Source organism: Scyliorhinus canicula, chromosome 21, assembly GCF_902713615.1.
Source record: "Scyliorhinus canicula chromosome 21, sScyCan1.1, whole genome shotgun sequence".
Classification (NCBI taxonomy): Eukaryota; Metazoa; Chordata; class Chondrichthyes; order Carcharhiniformes; family Scyliorhinidae; genus Scyliorhinus; species Scyliorhinus canicula.
In genome coordinates, this window is record NC_052166.1 from 66,522,722 (window position 1) to 66,538,275 (window position 15,554).

Consider the following 15,554-nt stretch of genomic DNA (forward strand, 5'->3'; position numbering starts at 1 on the left):
TCACCGCCGCCCTCGCGCCGACGCCTGACGTCACGGGCGACGGCCAATGGAAGGCGACGGGTCGGCGCACGCGCGCTGAGCTGGGCGCAGGGCCGGGGACGCGCGTGCGTGCTGCGGCGACTGAGCGCGAGCGGGTTTTTTTTTCTCCCCTCCCCGGTGTGGTAGAGGCGCGAGAGCCACTGAGCCATCGAGGGGGAAAGAGAGAGAGAGCGCGAGAGGAGGGGGAAGAGAGCGGGAGATCACTCAGCCAAAAAGCGCTAATCAGGGCTTTCCGGCACATTCATTTTCTTTCCCTCTTCTTTTTTTTTATTTCCCCCCCCTTTTTTTTCTCCTCCTTCTTCCAAGATGTCGGTCCCAGCGACAAAGATGAGTAAAAAAGAGGTGAACTCGAACCATGATGGAGCAGACGAGACCTCAGGTAAATTTTTGTGCAGCGATTTTCCCCCCCTCTCCCCGGCTGTGGTGGGTTTAAATCTGTGGGTGAGGTGGGTGAAGGCCGCTGTGTGTGTGGGTGAAGGCCGCTGTGTGTGTGTGTTATATATAATGTGTGCGCGGAATGGCGGCCCCCACGCTCCCCCTCTCGGTCGGGCTGGAGAGGAGCTGGGAGGCGGGGAGGGGAGGGTAACTCCATTCACTCCGGCGCCATGTTTATGAAGGCACATAGAGGGAGGGGGAAAAAAAAAGGACAGAATCTCTCCACCTCCTCCCCTCCCTCCCTCATTGTGTAAGGCGGCCGCCATGATACCGGGCAAGAGAAATGGAGGCGCCGCGGCCTGCTCGTCCGTGCGAGGTGAGGATGCCCCGTTTCCTCATCCCTCTCCCGCCCGCCCTCCACGTTAAACCTGCGGCGGACACGGACAGGTCCCGGCGTGAGGGGGTGGGTGTGTGGGGGGGTTCCCGCGGCGGGCTGAGGGCGAGAGGCCTAACCACGAGGCCTGGTGTTAAAGGGATTACGGGCATCCTATTCTTTATTTTCCCTTTGCAGCGACTGCGGGCGATGCGAAGTGACCCCCCCCCCCCCCCCCCCACACATACACATTCTTCCCCCCCCCCCCTTATTTAAAACCCGGCTTTTATTTTCGTTCCACAGTCCTCTCTGACCGGGGTGTTCAGAATCCGCATGTGTGCGACCCCGCGGGAGAAGAAAAACAAAGCAATGCAAAAAAAAAAATCTGGAGGGAAAAGTGGGACGGGCTGGCAGAATTTAATTGCAGCAGGGGGAAATGAATGGAAAGTGTTTGCATCCGTTAGAATTGTGCAAAGGTGTTCTTTTTTAAAAAAATATAATAATAAACCCCCCCCCCCCCCCAAGGCCGGTGCGAAGGCCAGCCCTCTGTGCAAACGCCGAATTTTCAAAAAGTTTTTTTTTGTATCCCGTGCCATGCATTTTATTTTGAAATGCCAAATGTTAGAGCGGCCACTTCCTCCGGGGAGGAACCACGCGGTTCATCATTCAGCCAGGGGTTCATTCAACACAAAGGGAAGCGGCACTGAACTCAAACGTGGGCTGCAGCCGGATTGTTGACGTCTCCCGGGTTTAAATTCGCTCTCAATGGTAGGGGGGGGGGGCTCTCTGCTGTTTGAGATTATTTGCACGGTTCCAGGCAATAGGTGAGCCCAAAGGAACGGGTTGCTTTTCTTTTTCCACCCCCCCCCCCCCCCCCGTGGGTTTTGTGGCACGTTTCGCTCCCATCTCCACTCTTGCAGATGTGATTGTAAATTTCCCCATCAGCTAACTTATTGCGTTAAAGTGTGCAAGGTTAACTTGGGAGGGACTGCTGATCATATTCTCCCCAAGTTTACCCGTCGCCTTTAAACATGTAGTATTTCTTCCACCGGCATCCATCATAGTCCGGAGGAAATCATGCCCGATGCAGAGTTCACAACTTTGCGCGTGCCTTTATTGTCAGTCTGAGAAAATAAACTAGGGAACGTTGACGCTGAACCCACATTTGATCTGCCAGTTTTAATGTTTTTGAATTACCCACAGTGGATTTGGTATGTGCTGATCAATCGTCTCCAATTTTGTGACTTTTTAAACTTTCTTTACAGAAAAAGAGCAACAGGAAGCCATTGAACACATTGATGAAGTACAGAATGAAATAGACAGGTAGAGTAAAGGAAGCCGTGTATGATTTTCCATGTTTAACCCTAAGGCAGTTGATTGAACTTCATCCTTAAGTATTAACCCCAGCAGCATTTAAAAAATTTAGTACAGCAATAATTTTGATATTGCAACAGACGGAAGTGGTCCTTGGTTTTAAAGTTTCCATTGTTTCACTTGTTTTCTGAGCCATATTCTGATGTGGTCCTGAAATGTAGTATGATGTACATTCACTCTAAATTTCTGTGAAATTGAAGGTGATTACTAAATAATGTGAATTTCTTAAAATTAAAATGTCTGTTCATTGGATTATTTTTCAAATACCATACTGTATTCCACAGATTGAAATCGCTGCTTATACGTAATGGTGCCTGTTAATTAAATACATAAACAGGACAATGTTTTCATGTATTTGAGGTGTTTTTTCTTGGTGATAATTCTGGCTATTGATAGGTTGTATTTGGTCTTCTCTTTGAGGGCATTTAGTTTATGGGATTGAAGGAAAGTTTCTGGGAAAGCCCAAATTATTTGAGCTCATGTGCCGAAAGCATGTGGTCTTTTCCACCTTTTTGAGGTATATTGATTGTGCACACATAGTGGTGCATCACACTGTCCTCAGCAGCTGCCTGCCCTGGTCATATTCCTCCTTTATGACTGATCATGCTATGACTTTGAGAGTTCAAGCCTGGTTTCTGAAATCCCTTTGTTTAATGCTTTGGAGCCCTGGCTGCATTCTAGTGAATTTAAGATGCAGTGTCCAGATTTATACACAACATTCCAGGTGTGGTATAACCAGGACTTTGCATAATTAGAACAAAAATTTCTACCCATCATACTCCATCTTTTTGGGTAAAAGGCAAACATTTCATTGGCTCTTTTGATTTAGAACCGGCTTATAATATTTCCTACGGTATCTATGAAGATGTGAAACTCCCTGCTCTTAAACTACTCCTGGCTGAATCAGGAATTTTTGATGTCCAATACAAAGAAGTTGCAATTTAGTTACAGTTGAATAGCTGGTTCTGTTGTTGTGACAAGCACGTTATGGTTTCGTAGATGAGCAATTGGAAGAATAGAAAAACTACTTCCAGGATCAACTACTGCCTAGTGGCCAGATTGTTTTAAATCTCTCTTGCAACTATAAAAGTACAACTGCCGTGCCACTTTGTTTGCAGAGAGGTTTCTTTTGGACAATTTTGTTCCTTAGGAATTTTGTTTATCAGTTCTGGCTTCAGCTCTGTTTTCCCTGCCCCTGTTTGGTCAGTTTGACAGTTGAACAGATTAAATACATATTGTGCAAGTTTTGAGTGTTCTAAAAAAAATCTCTTCTGTTTAGATTGAATGAACAGGCAAGTGAGGAAATTTTGAAAGTAGAGCAAAAATACAACAAGCTACGCCAGCCATACTTCCAGAAGCGGTCAGAACTCATTGCCAAAATCCCCAACTTTTGGGTGACTACGTTCGTCAACCACCCACAAGGTAAGCACTAAATGCGATAGTTTTTAAGACAAACCATTGCTGATGACTATATTGGATTCTTAAAGAACGGCTAAACTAAATAAGTCGGGAGAACAAACTTGGAGGGTACAATTTTCATGTGAACCTGAATGTCAGTGATTTTTCTAATGTCACCAGTTCACTATTTTTGTGTAAATTTGTTATGTAATCCAGTTTACTGAAAGGGAGTTTGATCACAATGGAATCTGATTATATGGAGCATATTCAACTTTCACGGAATTGAAGCAATTGTGACTAAACTTTAGATGATCTTTGTCATAGATTTCTAGCCAAAATGTATAGGCTGAGTTTCTATGAACTTCCCTGCCATGAGTGCTACTAGTTGCCTTCCCTTTAACGGCGACCTCTAGAGGCACATGCCGTTTACTGCAGCACTGATCAAAAGTTGGTATGTCTTTTACAGCAAACCACAACCTTGACGATTTTGAAACATTGAGAGCTTGTTTTGTGTTGTGCTAGTTTTACTGGGTTATGCTCTTTCTACAGCCAAGATTATAGTTACCACTCTGAATGCGTTTTTGCTGATAATGTGCTTGTTTGCTAAGCTACGTTATGGTGCACTTGACGACCATTGGCCTACAATAGTTAATAACTCTGCCCATTTTGAAGTTTTTGTGATATTGCTTTGCAACTCTTTTGCCTTGATTAGAAGAAATCATAAAGCTTGGTTAAGATGTGCTCAGCTTTAAATTAGAACTTGATTTAATCCTATTTTTACATGTAAAAATTGAGATTGTTTGAATGTTAACAACATAAGTCATTGTTCCACCAAATGTTTTGCTCCCAAACTTAGCCATATGGAAAATGTCTGAGCAAAAACAATTTTGTTCTTCACATTCTGGGATGGGGAAGAGAGAGTTAGTTGCTGACTAGATGCAAAGGTTATTCATTGTGCTTTTAAACTTGATTGTGTGTAGCATCTCGAGACGGAGGATGAGAATTCTTTGAGTTTACTTGTTTTGTAGAAGCCCAGATTATTACTGAGGCAGATTTCTACAGCAGCGAGGTGCTCTTCTTTACAAGTGCCATACCTTAACCTGAATGTCAGGCCATCTGAGGAAGTCGCAGCTGTGCTTAATCCTTCCACGGCCTATTGCCCTGACATTCCAGAGTGGGAGTGTGATCTCCTTTACATTTTCCAACCGCCTCGTGCATTGAGACTGGTTATAGTTGCCTCCCCGTCCCCTAGATTTTGAATATGTGAGAAATGGTTGTAACTGTCTAGAAGTATTGTGTTTACATCTATTATGTTCCAAATATAATTTTTGCTACCTAATTGTTTGCAAGTCTTGTATGGCAGTTTTATAGTAATTCAGCAAAGTTGGTTTAAATTCTAACTAATAGCATTTGTAATGTGTGAATGGAATAGTTCATGGCATCTTTTAGTGCAGTGCAATTTAGCTCTATTGTAATGTAGGGAAATTGTGGTGGCCAGTTTATGCACAGCATGAGCCCAATAACCGATGAGATAAATTAATACATTGGTCTTGGCAGTGAAGCTTTGAACTTAGAAAATTCAATGCTTAGATTAGTTGGATAGGACTATGAAATTAATCTTGCCTATTATGTGCACCCTATTTTTCTTCCTTTGAATGAAGAAACAGTTCAGATGTGTATTATGTAAAATGGAACAAAGTGGTCAGTGGATGTATCTGTTCACACATCTTACCAAGAGCCAGGCCGGGGACATTGTAGTGTATGTGTATTGCACGAGCCTTTTGATTTCCTTTCGTCCTCCACATGCAACAATGATGGTGTGCCCGATCAGGTGGTCTTGCTAATAGTCCATTTTGTAAGTAATTTTGAGTTCCTTTTGTTGGCAAACTTGGAGGCCTTACTTGCAATGATCTTGAGCATGTAGTCTACGGCTAATGAGATATTTGGTCAGTTTTATCCATTCACAGCATTGCTGCCTCTGTGACTGATGGGACACTTGCATTTTAAATCAGTACTCTAGACCTGAAGTGGCTTAAAAAGTTGTTGCACTTTGATGCATCAACATTGGCCTGAAATTACCAAACAATTTGGTTAAAAATGTAATTATTCTTAAATTGTTCATGTGTTCCAGTATCTGCGCTTCTGGGAGAGGAAGATGAAGAGGCACTGCATTATCTGACGAGAGTGGAGGTGACAGAATTTGAAGATATCAAATCAGGCTATAGAATAGATTTTGTAAGTGCATTTTTCTTGGACTAATTTTGGATTGAGTATTAAAAGCAAATTTGTTTTGCTGGGCTAAACTATGGAAAGATTATATTGGAAAAATTATTTTGAGAAATAATAACTTGTATAGGATGTTTCAAATCTGCCAGTCTGTCTTGAGGTTTAATTTGCATTTTGTGTATTAATTTGTAAAATACAAAAGCAAAGGCACTCATTTTCACAAATTAGAATTGTTTATTTTTAACCCTAAAAAACAAAATCTAATTCATTAAACCTTTAAAAATGAATTTATCTATTGCGAGTCAGTGGTCTTGGTGATTGATGCGATTGACTGCACCAAATTAGTGAAGATCTCTGAATTGGCTTGTTAGGTGAATTGGACATTCTGAATTCTCCCTCTGTGTACCCGAACAGGCACTGGAATGTGGCGACTAGGGGCTTTTCACAGTAACTTCATTGCAGTGTTAATGTAAACCAGCTTGTGACAATAAAGATTATTATAGCACTAGTAGCGATGCCAGTTTGCCTCAATCTTTGGGATTAATTGTTGTGTTCACCCGTTGGCAAATCATCTGTTAATCTTTCCAGTCTCTTGCATTAAGGATGAAACATCCATTCAATAGAGATGGCATGTTGCTTGACTAGCTGCATCTGCCTTAAATGCTGAACACCTTCATGTGTCAAGCTGGCATTTTGATTTCTGACACTAATAATCAAATGACTGACATTGGGGGTTGTTTTATAGGTTGTCTTGTGGTGATTAACCTCAAACAGCTAGACTGGGGAGATATTAATCCAGTTAGCTTTGGTTGGATTAAAACCAAGTGTGACGAGAGGGAGACTTGTTAACCTGTTCCATCACTGAGGCACCAACATTTTTCACCTGTTTAATTTTAGTTCTTGTTTTCTGTTCATGCCAGGTGGACGAGCAAGGTATTGTTTCAAGGAACTTGGGTTTTTAATGACAGTTTTTTCTGATGGATGGGGTGATATTTCGTTACTTTCAAAAGTCTTAAATGCTGGCTCATTTCATGTTCTCAGTGTCCCACAGTACCCAACAACCAAGCCAAAAAATAGCTTTTAAAATGTAGTTGATGTTTGGATGGAAAACAATTTGTACTTGCCCCACTTCCACTTCATCTAATGATGGGTCATATACATCTTGGGACTTGCTCATATCTAGGGATTGAATATAAAGACACAACACTGGGTTCCCCAAGAAGCGGGGGGAAATAACCAGTTACGTTTGTTTTTGCTTTTTTTCCTAGAAGTATAAATGTTAACCAAGCTACTGGGAAAACTTCCCAGCTCCTCTACAGGCAAATGGGCCCATAATTAAAAGGTTCATCCAAATAACGGTTCTGATAGTGAAACATTCACTCGTCAGATTTACAAATCAGTTGTCATTTTGTGCTGAAGTCTCTGGAGAGGGACCTGAGTCTCTGTCTTCTGTTTCAAGTAAATGTACTATAATTGGGCCATGGTTGTAAAAGATTTGACATATAGAAATATTGTCAATTACATACTCTTGAATAGATTTTCACGAGTACAGGAAAGTTAACTCAATGGTTTTCGGTGTTCTGTTTAGCCATTAGTATTCATGGAATAGTTTTGTTTTTTCTGCACATCCAAGGCCAACTGTATTGTCAAGTAATGGCAATTTGGGATCACTACCAAGTGTTCAATTGTTTGGCGAATGCTCCACTTTTAATTCTTCGTGCAATCTTTTTATTACAATTCTCTTCAATAAATATGCCACACTTAAGATTCTGAATGTTTTATATGGCTTCTTTAAATAATTGAAGTATTAAAGATGGGACTGAACTTACCACCACTTCGTTTGGTGATGCTATTTCACAAATAATTTCTCAAATAATATGTGGGTTTTCTCTTAATGGCACTATGAAGACAAACTAATGGGCAACTTTTGTTTTCAGTATTTTGATGAGAACCCATACTTTGATAATAAAGTTCTGTCCAAAGAATTTCACCTGAATGAAAATGGAGATCCATCTTCAAAATCAACAGAGATCAAGTGGAAACCAGGAAAGGTAAGACCAGTCACCTAGATGTGCATAACTGGACTCTTGATTCTTATTTAAATCTCATGGTTGATTCTGTATATTCTTTAAAACCTATAATTATGTTGAGATTTTCTAGAGTACAGGAATGATGTCCAGAAACACTTGTTGCAAAAGTTAGCCAATATCTGGAAATTTGTCCCAAAAATTCTGTTGAGTCAGTGAATGATTTGAACATTTAACTTGGGTTTGGTAGAGTGGGTGGGTAAGTTTAAGAAGCCAAGCAATTATATGGTATTGAGGTAATTGGCCATGATCTAATTGAATGACAACAGACTCAAGGGATGAATGGCATTCTCCGTTCCTAAGCTTATCCTACCTGAAAAATCTGTGTTGATCTTGTGACTTGGAATTTCATTTTCGTTCTACCTCAAGGTTGGATAAGGATAGGTGGGTGATGTTTGTTACAGTTATTTGCTGCCTTGTCATGAGGGGCTGAGGGCAATATATTGTGATGACTGCTTAATTTCAGCAAGTACTTCAAAGCTGATGTATACAATTGGGTTGGAGCTTGTTTGGTACACTGATTTGAGTATTTGCCTAATTTTGTTTCCACAATTGTTCCTGTGCAAAATTGGAATTTGTCTGAATTGATCAGTCATTCATAAATTGGCTAGGTGGCAATGCGTCTCAAACTGGCAGATGAGTTGCATATCTTGCTCAGTTCATTGATAAGTTAGTATATGGAAAGGAGTTAGCATTTGAATTGGTATCTCGCTGCTATTCACAATAGCTGCATAACAGCTATGTGTTTTCCACCTTCAATGTACTTTACTCCTGCATCATTTATTTGCCAGATAACATGTATTCTTTAGATTTTAAACTGATGAGCAATCTCCTGTTCCCTTAAATCGCTCGGGTACTGAGCTGTACAGCCTTGAAGTTTCAATCCCATATCTGTTCAATTCACTTGTCTCTGCTGTGGAAACATTGGGTCTCTATAATTGATTTTGACTGAAGTGCAGAGCTATAGTCGTCCTCTCTTCCACTGTCTCCTCCCTTGTAATTTGCGATTCTTGAGGAAAGCCTGGAGGCGAGGGATATTTTGGCAAAATTGTCGTAATGAACATTGCTTGAGCAACTTGGTACCGTTGCAGTTAGTTTAGAATGACATTGGTTGCTATTAAACACACTTTATTCCATAGTTCTTCATGCTGTTCTCAGCACTTTAATTTTGAATCATATGTTTTGTTGCATCTTATTTGCAGCCTTTGTGCTAAAGTGAATTCATCAATTCTATTTTTAAAACTGAATTTAAATGCTGTACTCCAGTTGCTTGTGCATCTAAATCTTGTGTTGAATAGTTGTAATGCAATTAAGCATATTCCTTGCACATAACTAAATATCCATATTACTTCAAGGACCTGACAAAGCGCTCCAGCCAGTCACAGACTAAAGCGGGCAGGAAGCGACAGCATGAAGAACCAGAAAGCTTCTTCACCTGGTTTACTGATCACTCGGATGCAGGTGCAGACGAGCTGGGAGAGGTTATCAAGGATGACATCTGGCCAAACCCGCTGCAGTACTACTTGGTGAGTGTTCTTGATTCCTTCTGTGAAGTTGGAAACTGTCTTGAAGTGTGCAAACTATGGGCAGCACGGTGGCGCAGTGGGTTAGCCCTGCTGCCTTACAGCGCCGAGGTCCCAGGTTCGATCCCGGCTCTGGGTCATTGTCCGTGTGGAGTTTGCACATTCTCCCCGTGTCTGCGAGGGTTTCGCCCCACAACCCAAAGATGTACAGGCTAGGTGGATTGGCCATGCTAAATTGTCCCTTAATTGGAAAGAATGAATTGAGTATTCTAAATTTGTTTTTTTTTTAGTGTGCAACTATTTGATAAGTGATTATTTATTACTTGACATAAGGGCTGCGAATATTCAACTTCACCAGCAGTGATTACATCTCTTCTCATGGGAAGTTCAATGTTTATTCCTGCACAAAAGAATGGGCCTGTTGGGTAGTTATTCTAAATGGCTCCACGCCACCGAGCAGTCAAGCTGAAACCCCAACAGAGGATGAAATCAATCACCTGTCTTTTTGGAGCTTTTTAAAAATTACTTTAGTGAATTAATATACGTTTATATATTCAATCTTCTGGTTCTTTATTGGTTTGGCATAGTGCCACACTTTTTCGGCAAAACTAATTGTGTGTGCAACAGCCGGTTACTTAAATCCCGTGTCATTTAAAGAACCAATGTTGTCCCCCTGGTGCTTGAAGGCAACCTGTGCCTCATGTACAAGCATTGTGATGAGCTTTTGCATTAATGTACCTCTTGACAAAAAAGTTTAATTACTGTGATATGTTGCCAGGTTCCTGATATGGAAGATGAAGAAGGGGATGGTGAGGAGGAAGATGAAGATGAGGAGGAAGAAGAGGGATTGGAGGACATTGATGAAGAAGGAGATGAGGATGAAGAGGGAGAGGAAGAGGATGAAGAGGAGGAGGAAGAAGGGGAAGAAGCCGAGGCAAGTGCTGTATTTTTTTTAAAAAACTCCTAGTCCAAATGTAACATTTGTGTAAACTTCTAATTGCTGCAGCAGGCTAAATTTGCCTCTAGCATTGAGTCAGTCCAAATGGAATCTCCTTTCTTACAAGTCTTCCATTATTCACATCACTGAACCAACATGAAATTTGGCATGAAGTGTAACCTGATGCTTGATTTTTATTTTAAACCAGAATAGCCTCCTTGGGGGGGGGGGGGCTGGCTGGCTGGCTTTGAGTGCACATGCAGTAGGAAAATTGCAATTATAGTTAAATGCTGGAATGCCAATAACTTGTGTTTTCGTCAAATGGGAGAATGCTTTTGCTACGTTTGCTTCTTCCATTAAATTTGAAAGTTTCCCGCACATCTCAAATTTTAACACACTTCAAGAGTAAATTGGAAAACTTCGTACAATTCTTCAAGTTTTGCACCAGTTAATTGTTATTTTAGTTGTCTCACGACGCCGAGGTCCCATGTTCGATCCCAGCTCTGGGTCACTGTCCGTGTGGAGTTTGCACATTCCCCCGTGTTTGCGTGGGTTTTACCCCCACACCCCAAAGATGTGCAGGGTAGGTGAATTGGCCACGCTAAATTGCCCCTTAATTGGAAATAATGAATTGGGTACTCTAAATTTATATATTTTTTAAAAAAATATTATTTTAGAGGAGTCTCTGAAAGTTCTATTTTAAAAATCTGCATCTAGCTCCCTTGCACTAACTTTTCCCCTTTTCTTTGTAGGAGGAAGAAGGCGAAGATGACTGATCTGGTTGCTGTTGATATTCACCTCTCCTACTTTTTTTTTCTTTAGTCCCTGGGAGCAAGTTGCTGTCTTTTTGTGCTCAGTTTCCTTGTTCTCCTGAGGTCCTTAAACCATTATACACAATTGGGATGAGTTACATGCGCAAACTACAGTGGCAATCTCTCTCTGTCATTTCCATGAACTGATATGAATTCTCCTAGCGTCAGCTGATCAGCACACCATCTTCTGTAGTAATGTGATTGTATTTTTTTTTACTTTTTATTTTTAACCCCACCCCCGCCCCCTCCAACCCATCCCTCTGCTAGAAGCCCAGAAGTTATTTTTGCCTTTGTGCTGTGACTATAGATAATTTTGAATAGGCTTTTTTCCTACCTGTTATGGCCCAGAGATTACACTGTGTTTCCATGTGATGTGGACAATTAGCAGTTACCATAAAGTCCTTGTTTTCTTCTCTTGTAACAAATTGGGGTGTCACTGAGGCACCTGGGGTAGATGCAGGCGGTTGGGTTCTAATGGGTGGGTTTGTTGGGTATTTTGAGGACGTGGCTGTACTTAGCATGTTGATGACTTGTATATTTTTACAACATCCATGCAACCAAAGCCAACAATTTTAAATATTAATCGATTTGAACCCCACAGCAGATGGAGGAGTGACAACCTGTAGAATCTTATTGGAATCTACATTCTCTAATGTAATTTTTTGTTTCACTGGAAAGGAAAATTGCTCCGTTTTAAACGTTTAAAGTGTACAAGTTGCTTTGTTACAATAAAACTAAATGTGTACACGAAAAGTGTGTGGCGTGTTTGCTTTTAACCTGGAATGTTTTGAGGACTTGATTGCAATGAGTCTTGAGTGGTTATTTTTGGTAAATGCTTGGGGGAACTTGTGCAGGCCTGAAGTAAATTCTACAATATCAAAATTGATTTCAAAATGGTGACTCCAAATTAAGTTTCCATTAGTTTCTTAAAAGGTTAAATTATAGCATCCCTTGTGTACATGTATGCAAGAAATCAGGTCATGGAACAGCTCATTGGGTCTTTTTTCCACGTCCACTGGGTATGATTTGAGGATTAAGCAGACTTGCACCTGTGGAAATTAATTGATTGATTACAATTGGTTTGCTGTACTCTAACTCGTATTGGAACATGGGTGCAACAAGGCTCAGTCAGTGCTTCCAATCTTCTATACCAATATGTAGTGTTTCTAGCCTGGGTCTGTGTGTGATGTGCAAGAAACCTACATGTTTGTAATAATTAGATACCCAAACTGTTTATTGGAAACGAGATTGTAATTTCAACAGGAAAATTGCAACTCTTGAGAACTTGGTGTTCTTCAATCAGTTGGGTCCGGGTCCAGTGCTGCATTGTAATTGCTTCAAGTTTGAATTTGAAAACCCCACGTTTTTGTGGACAGTTTGTTACCTTGTAGGCTTGCTTTAACTACCAAAATTGCACTTGATCTTTTTTGCTTCTAGTAGCAATTCTGTAAGTTGGTATATAATGTATATATTGTCCTGGCACTAGTTGCATTGCATCCATTGGACTGATTATTAATTTTTCTTACGACCAGAGTCTCCCATGAACGCTAGCTACGTCCATTTAGCACAGAAATGTAGTTGCGATATGTCTGTATATAATTAATTGACAATTTAAAAAGCCTGCCACAATAGTTTGCTGCAGAAAGTTAGACTGTCGTGTAATTATTTTAATTATTGGTATGCAATGTACAATGGATTTGATGCAACTCTTGCAAATTCATATCTGGTAGTGCAGAAGAGTTTATTTGTGCCCTTTGATTCCATTCTGACTCCTATTTGATTAGGAATGTAGTTGTGGCACAGCTAGCTTATAGCTTACTAGTTTTGGATATATGGGAGCTGTTGCCTCACCTTTATCAAACATTGGGGTATGTAGGTGTGTCCCAAATAAATGCCACTTGTAGTATTTAACCCAATTCTGTTCCTATGTCATTGTTTAATTGATCAATTTTCTCATCTTTCCAGAATTTGTACTGTTTGTTCTAAACTGTGACATCGTTTGAATTGCTATTGTACAATGAAAAAAGTTGACCTGATTGCAACCGTTTTCCTTGATTTATGAACTCCCAATTCCATTAACCCTTGATAATGCTACTTAAGAATTTTGAGTTGGATTCCTCGTCGTAACATTTTGCTTTAACCATTTCCTCCTCTGTTTTCAATTACTTTTAATTGGAATTTTGGAGTTGCTGTAGGTGGAAAATTGTGCCATTTCACTTGTGTTACCAGTGATAAAGTAGGCCAGTATGATGTATTGCTACAACATATGTAACCTGACCCTTGCCAGAATAGAGTCCAAAACTGACTTGGTATACTTGTCCCGCTAGTTACCTCTGCTGGTTGGATTGCAGCAGACTTCAGAGAATTTTATATCTCATTCTTCCTTCCCCGGGTATTCAATTAGACTGCCGTACAACCTGAGCAGCTAATGAATGCAATTATTTCACACACATCCGATTTCTCCTGGTGTTTTTAGTGAGAGGGAATTGTTGTACATTTGCATGTTTTTCATTTGGAGAAATAGATTCTCTTGAGCAGATCCTTCCTGTCTGATGCATTCTTACCACTCCGGTATAGACAACAGAGTTGAGTTGTAGGTGGGAGAATCCTCTCGGGATGTAAAAACAAAGCTTACCAACCATGCCATTTTTCCTTTGGCAAATTGATGGAATGACTAATAATTCTACCACCAGCAATGCAAGCATAAGGCATGTGATTCCTTCAACTAGTAATAATGGACCTGAACACTTTCGTTTAAGAAATGATGGCATACAAGAAGCCTAATGAGTATAACCAGAGCTGTAGTTAGTTTTATTTCTTGTTTTTGCTTACATAATTGTCCTGATAATGGGACCTGGCTAAGCCATTGCTTTGCTTAGCAATGTTCTGGAGAGCATGGTGTCTATAAACTACATTTCAGAATGTTCCACTGGGATTATAGACACCTGATCTTTAAATGTGTACTGGGATTTGTTTGATATGGCAGCCTAAAGTGTCCGGACTTCATCTTGTTTTTTAAATTAAATTGGTTCTCATCAATCTGTCTTTACTGTTATCTACAATAAAGTTTGTATACATGTTTTGCCATAGTGCTGTGTATTGTCTTTACTGCTCGTTGTATACATCTTAGAATATCACCAATGCAAACAATTCTATGGTAAAAATGGGATATAAACTAAAGGTACACAAGCCACTATTAACCATTCAGAACGGTGAATAGATAGCATTTACCTGAGCATATCAAGTCATTTCAGAATAGCCATTCCTCTGGCAAAGCTCAGCTAGTAGTTAGAATACACGGAGTTCACCATTTGTTGGTATTGGCATCCAGAAAGAATCAGACATTTGCAATATAGAAAAAGGCAATTCAACCCATTGTACCTGCGCTAACTTGAGAGTGCAGTTTCAAGCCCCACTTTTAAAAATTATTTATTTCTGCTGGACGAGTAGTTTCTTAATCTGCAGCATACTCTTCCAGAAAGTGGAGGCTGGATTATTGAATGTTTTCAAGTCAGATATGTTTTTCTGGGACTCCAGGATTATGGGTGTAGAAATGCTAAAGTGCAGTTGAGGCTACAATCGAATGGCCTACTTTTCCAGGCCCCAAGTCTGATGTTACTATGTTCTTGCTTGGGAACAAATGCTCAGATTTGGAAACAATTTCTGATCCAAACTAGTTTTGAATGAGACTAATTTCGTTGATAAATTATGTATGTAATTCAAATTCAAAAGCATAACGTTAGTGGTTATTAGTTATAAACCAAACATTAAATATTACTCCACATCAGTGTATGTAATTCTAATGTTTGATTTAACATGAAACTTAGTACTTTGGTGTAGATTCCGCTCAGCTGAGAAATTTTGACCTATTCCATTGCTACCCATGTTAACAGTAGACATGGATAAAAGTTAATCATGGAACTTTTTCTGTAACAAGATTGTAAACTGAGCACCCAGGCCACTCCTTTTAAGCAAGGCTGCAGGAAATTAAACACCTGGATTTGTATCAGAGTTCATACTGATCATGGTTATTTAATTAGTGGTATTTGGGGCTCCTAGAATTTCTGTATATAACAAGATCCTACGAGTAATAAAAGTACTTGAAGATTATGAAAAGAATAAGTTCTCGGAGAGCTAATATAAAAGTGCAAGTAACTGAAGGAGGAGCACCAATAATTTCCCAGCCTGCAACAAAATGGGAGGTGCCAGAGTGCTGAATTATTGGGAGTTGGACGCCTTGGCTCCACCCCAAGGTTTGTGACCAACAACCCAATTTAACTGCTCAAACTTTACTGAAGAACTAGCACTGCTGTCTTGCAGCACCGAGGTCCCAGGTTCAATCCTGGCTCTGGGTCACTGTGGAGTTTGCACAGTTTCCCGGTGTTTGCGTGGGTTTCACCCCCACAACCC

The 15,554-nt window shown here is 40.4% G+C and overlaps 1 protein-coding gene across 2 annotated transcripts; it reads left to right on the forward strand.

Moving 5' to 3' along the window:
* Nucleotides 1-113: 113 nt before the first annotated feature.
* On the forward strand, nucleotides 114-14,233 carry LOC119955830 (protein SET). Of its 2 annotated transcripts, none has more exons than XM_038782422.1 (8): nucleotides 114-418; nucleotides 2,053-2,110; nucleotides 3,441-3,583; nucleotides 5,691-5,794; nucleotides 7,723-7,836; nucleotides 9,228-9,398; nucleotides 10,174-10,329; nucleotides 11,085-14,233. In XM_038782422.1, exons 1-8 carry the CDS (start codon nucleotides 346-348, stop codon nucleotides 11,106-11,108), a joined length of 843 nt encoding a protein of 280 aa, XP_038638350.1. In that variant the 5' UTR covers nucleotides 114-345; the 3' UTR covers nucleotides 11,109-14,233. The 2 variants fall into 2 exon arrangements, with proteins under 2 accessions (XP_038638350.1, XP_038638351.1); XM_038782423.1 differs by lacking the exon at nucleotides 114-418 and adding an exon at nucleotides 664-790.
* The last annotated feature ends 1,321 nt before the right edge of the window (nucleotides 14,234-15,554 follow it).

Bases quoted from the DNA above. Each gene is read 5' to 3' on its own strand.
- LOC119955830 (XM_038782422.1), top strand. From the start codon at position 346: ATGTCGGTCCCAGCGACAAAGATGAGTAAAAAAGAGGTGAACTCGAAC. The intron at 5,795-7,722 runs GTAAGTGCATTT...TTTTGTTTTCAG, and splicing joins CAGGCTATAGAATAGATTTT to TATTTTGATGAGAACCCATA. The intron at 7,837-9,227 runs GTAAGACCAGTC...TATTACTTCAAG, and splicing joins TCAAGTGGAAACCAGGAAAG to GACCTGACAAAGCGCTCCAG.